This window comes from Carassius auratus, chromosome 13 (genome assembly GCF_003368295.1).
Source record: "Carassius auratus strain Wakin chromosome 13, ASM336829v1, whole genome shotgun sequence".
In the NCBI taxonomy this organism is placed as follows: domain Eukaryota; kingdom Metazoa; phylum Chordata; class Actinopteri; order Cypriniformes; family Cyprinidae; genus Carassius; species Carassius auratus.
The window spans coordinates 9,902,235-9,907,202 of NC_039255.1; the positions used below are offsets into that span (position 1 = coordinate 9,902,235).

At 35.5% G+C, this 4,968-nt stretch overlaps 1 protein-coding gene across 1 annotated transcript; it reads left to right on the forward strand.

Moving 5' to 3' along the window:
- Nucleotides 1-476: 476 nt before the first annotated feature.
- LOC113112587 (retinol dehydrogenase 11) lies at nucleotides 477-4,664 on the forward strand. Its single transcript, XM_026278288.1, has 7 exons — nucleotides 477-634; nucleotides 1,477-1,595; nucleotides 1,739-1,894; nucleotides 1,982-2,086; nucleotides 2,811-3,020; nucleotides 3,102-3,291; nucleotides 4,188-4,664. Exons 1-7 carry the CDS (start codon nucleotides 558-560, stop codon nucleotides 4,288-4,290), a joined length of 960 nt encoding a protein of 319 aa, XP_026134073.1. The 5' UTR covers nucleotides 477-557; the 3' UTR covers nucleotides 4,291-4,664.
- Nucleotides 4,665-4,968: the final 304 nt, after the last annotated feature.

Below are 4,968 nucleotides of genomic sequence, written 5' to 3' on the forward strand. Positions count from 1 at the left end.
TTTATACTTTATCATGCCTCATATTGCAAAATTTAAACAAACGTGTGCGACACTTCAACAAGGCAAACACACGGACAGCCTGCGTCATAAATACATTGTGGGATCTGTAGTTTACATTTTCCAGTAGACTCAAAATAAACTGGTTTTGGAAATATTTAGGTTTAGGAACTGAATGTGGGAAGGGAAATGCGATCATATATTTGTAGTTAACTTGAATAAGCGACTTTTTAATAAGATTATTCAATGGCTTTACCCAAATAGTAAATAAATACATAAAATATGGATGTTTATATTATTTTTTACGATTTTAGTTTTTTTATCTCACACATAGAAACCAGAACATGTATAAAGTAAATAAATAATAAATATAATAAATATTACAAAAATAAAATAATCATTTAAAAAAAATGTTAAACAAGAATGAGCGTTGGCCAGAACATGAGAACTACAATCCCATCATTCCCTGCGATCACAGCTGTAGATGTGAGTGGGAGGCTGAACACAACACATTCACACCGACAGAGACAGACAGCAGGAGAGAAGCAGGCAGTTTCAGGATGCATGTCATCGTGGTTCTCGCGGCGGGTTTAGGGGTCGTCGCGCTGATTTTAAGGTTGTTTTCTGATCAAATCAGGTAAGAAATTCTTTCGTTTTTGTAGGGAAAGATTTGAAAATGCTATTCAGTCTTATTCATTTAAAAAAAGACCCCATGCATACATAAAGAAATGCATACATTGTCGCTTTATAAAAACGAGCATATTGTGCAGAAGGGATGAAAACATGATGTGAGAGACTAAGACATAAATCCCAGTCTATGGATTGCAGAAAGCATTGCAGCCACTGAAGCGTACAGCTCAGTGCAGTATGTATTGCATTGAAATGCGGTTAAATAGTCACATATATTAATCGAACCTAACAAGACCTTTAAATAACAGATAAAACGATTTTATTTATCGGGTGTAAAATGCGCTCGCCACTTTGGTGATGAAAGGTTGTCCCATGTTGTACCCGCCTCCACTTGGCATGATCTGCTCTAGAAACCGACCAATAGAGTGGCAGCCTGGGCGGAGTCGCCCCGCCCCTCCGCTTTACCGCGCTGCGTCATTGGCTTCAGTGGATTGGCGAAAGCTTTCTGCGTGGGATGGATCTCTTGGCAGCTAAACATGTTGGCTGTATTCATATAATCATTGTTTTAGGACTGCCTGTTCTGAAAAAAATAAAAAATAAATATATATATATATATATATATATATATATATATATATATATATATATATATATATATATATATATATATATATATATATAATATTGTAGAGAACATGGAATGACAGAACAGACTTCTGCTCATTCTGAAATTTGAACCCTGACTGCATGGACTGACCAATCAGAGAGGCAAAAAAAAGTATTATTTCACCCTGTTTTCAGCCTTTCTGTGATGCATTTGTTATTGCATGAATTTCAATTTTTGTGTAGAAAATATGCAGCAGGAGGAGTGTGTCGATCCACAGCTCGGTTAGATGGAAAAGTTGTCTTGATAACTGGAGCAAACTCAGGAATCGGGAAGGAAACGGCTTTGGATTTGGCCTCTCGAGGTCTGTCAGACTCTTTAATGCCTTTATTATATCCCTTATGTTCTTTAGAAATGCCTAATGAAATCATTTGACCATTTTAAATTCCACCATTTTAATAATTCAGTTTAAATGAACAGTAACACTTCAGTCCTGTTCATTGACAGGTGCACGTGTGATTCTGGCTTGTCGTGATCGAGAGAAGGGCGAGGAGGCGGCCACAGAGATTCGCACAAGAGTAGGTGGAGCTAAAGTGGAGGTGAGGGAACTGGACCTGGCCGACACCTGCTCCATCCGAGCCTTCGCTCAGAGATTCCTGCGAGGTATGCCTTATGATATCCCATGCAATGCAACAACCAAGACCCAAAAGCCTTAAGTTTTCATTTAATGATTTTTGTTTCTTCATTCAGAGGTTGATCACCTGCACATACTCATCAATAATGCCGGTATCATGATGTGTCCTTATATGAAGACGGCCGATGGCTTTGAGATGCATATTGGGGTCAATCACCTTGGTGAGTGTGAATAATACTTGTATTTCTATTAGTACATGTTAGCAAACTATATTTTTCACAATCAGGTAGTGCTTTTATTTCTGTCAAAAAGAAAAAAAGCACAGGCAGCACTCCTGACAGGAATGATGTCAGGACACATTATAGTAATACATGTCAGTTAATTGGCACATTTTATGCATTTTATAAAAATAAAAAAAAACAGGAGCTATCAGGAGATATGATAAAAACAAAGTTTACATGTCTTTTGCACATTATCTTTTTACTCATGTCTTCACCTAAAATATGTAATGCAGTGTTGTTACTAAAACGTTTGTGAGACAAAATTGATGATAAAATTAGATTACACTTGAGCACACTTGTAGATTGCCGCATGGTATTATTAAAATATCAGGAGAAATAATACAACATTTCCAGTGTTGTTAATTAAAACGATTCAAAATGTAAATGTTTTCATTATTTGAAATAAAGCTGAATTAAAAATATAACTATTAGATGAAGAACTTGCCTTGGCAACGAACTGAAATAAAATAAGTTTAAGATTAATTAATGAAACTAAAGCTGAAATAAAAAATAAAGCTTGTTATAAGTATTTTTTTAAATATTAAAACGGAAAATGTAACAAAGTTTAATTAAAAATATGAATGAATACTCAATTGGTGTATAAATATACTAAAGTAACAAGTTGAAAGTTTGAAAATTCACTTCTACACCTCTTTTCATTCAGGCCACTTCCTGCTCACATACCTCCTCATTGGTCTGCTGAAGCGTAGCGCTCCATCACGAATCGTGGTTGTTTCTTCCCTGGCACATAATTTTGGCTGGATTCGATTCCACGACCTGCACAGTCAGGGCAGCTACAACAGCGGCCTTGCCTACTGCCAGAGCAAGCTGGCTAACGTGCTTTTCACACGCGAGCTAGCGCGCAGGCTCCACGGTGAGCACAGCTGTACATCAAACAAGAATCTAAAAAGAATAATATATCATGCCTTACAAACGATGTCTTGTATTTCATCAGGGTCAAATGTGACCGTGAACTCTGTGCACCCGGGGACGGTGAGGTCAGAACTGGTGCGTCATTCTACTGCGATGTCGCTGCTGTTTGCGATCTTCTCCGTGTTCCTGAAGACCCCGAAGGAAGGAGCTCAGACATCTGCTTACTGCGCCATAGCCGAGGAGCTCCAGTCAATCTCAGGCAAACATTTCAGGTACGGCACACTTTAAAAAGGGATACAGTACTAAAATTAACGTTACTGACAATAAATATTGAACATTGTGAAACGGAAAAAAAAATTACAAATCTAAAAATAAATCAAATGTAAAAATCTAAAATAGGGTAATTTTTTTAAAGAACCTAGCCTTTGTTTTTATATATTAAAAAAATAGATGGGGGCAGGTGCAGTCAAGCTCCAAAATGAAACAAAAACACCATAAAATTATTACTGAAGTATAGTTCACCCAAAAATAATCATTTACTCATCATCACATCATTTTACCCACATGTCATTTATTTCTTTGGAATGCAACAGAAGATACTGTGAAGAATTTTAGTAACCAAACAGCTTTGGTTACCAGTAACATCTATTGTCTGGACAAAATAAAAAACACTTTGGCTATGTTTACATTAGTGTGTTTTCGTTTTAAAAAGCATAACCTTTACTTTGTCGTTTACACTACTTTGGCGTTTTCAACCCTCGAGGTTGGGTTTCACTGTAAACAGACCAAAGTGGAGACTTTACAAAATGATGGCATGGCTTCCCAAATTGCCCTGCGTATCCTTGATGACCGTGTTAACAATAACATCGCGCTCATTGATGTATCTGCATGAATGGTCATGTGACATGCGTTTTTCGGTTGTGTAGTGTGGACCAAGAACGTTTCTGAAACGCAGTGAAAACGCAAATGTAGACGAGGATCGTAATCAGTTTAAAACACTGCTTTAAAATAAAAATCACACTAGTGTAAACAGGGCCTGAGATATTTCTCAAAATATCTTTTTTGGTGTTGCAGAGTGATTGTTTAATAAAAATATTGTCCTTTATCATCCATTTTTTCTAAGGTACTGCCATATTATTAAACCTCTCTCTCTGTCTCTCCCACACAGTGATTGTGCCCCTGCTTTTGTGGCCCCTCAGGGACGAAATGAGGAGACGGCACGGAAACTGTGGGATGTAAGCTGTGAATTATTAGGCATTGAGTGGGACTGAAACATTCATTTGACTTTTTTCCACCTTTCATTTTCAGTGATTTGACTTTTGTCTTATTTGATTTTAAGACACTTTCCCAAATCTATGCTTTCAGTAGCACAACCCACCTTGTTATCTACTAATTTCCTGCTATCATGCCCTTGTGACGAGCAAGCATGTTTCTTTTGCTCTGTCTAGAACAAATCTGTGAAGCATTTTAAATTTACAGTTTTGCACTGTTTTATTCTGTTTGTATTTGAAATGCTGCTTTAAATCCTATCTCAGTATTGTCATATGAAGCTGCATACTGAAGTCTTTTATACAGATGTGCTTTTATCTACTGTGGTACATTCATGACCAAATGAATATTTAAATATATACAGTAAAAAAAACAAAAAGCATAATTTTTGTATTTTCATTTCTTTATTTGCTAAAATATACAAATACAAAAGTATATGTTGCAAATAATATTAACAGATAACAAATAGATGAGCAGGTTCATTATTAAAACAATGATTTAAAAAACAAAAAAAAGAGATATTCATTGTTTTATATATATATATATATATATATATATACACACACACACAAACAAATCTATACTAATGTATATATGTATTTTTTTATTTTTTTATTTTAGATCATTATATTCTAATAACTTTTAATTATAATGTAATAACTTTAACATCACTCTTCAGG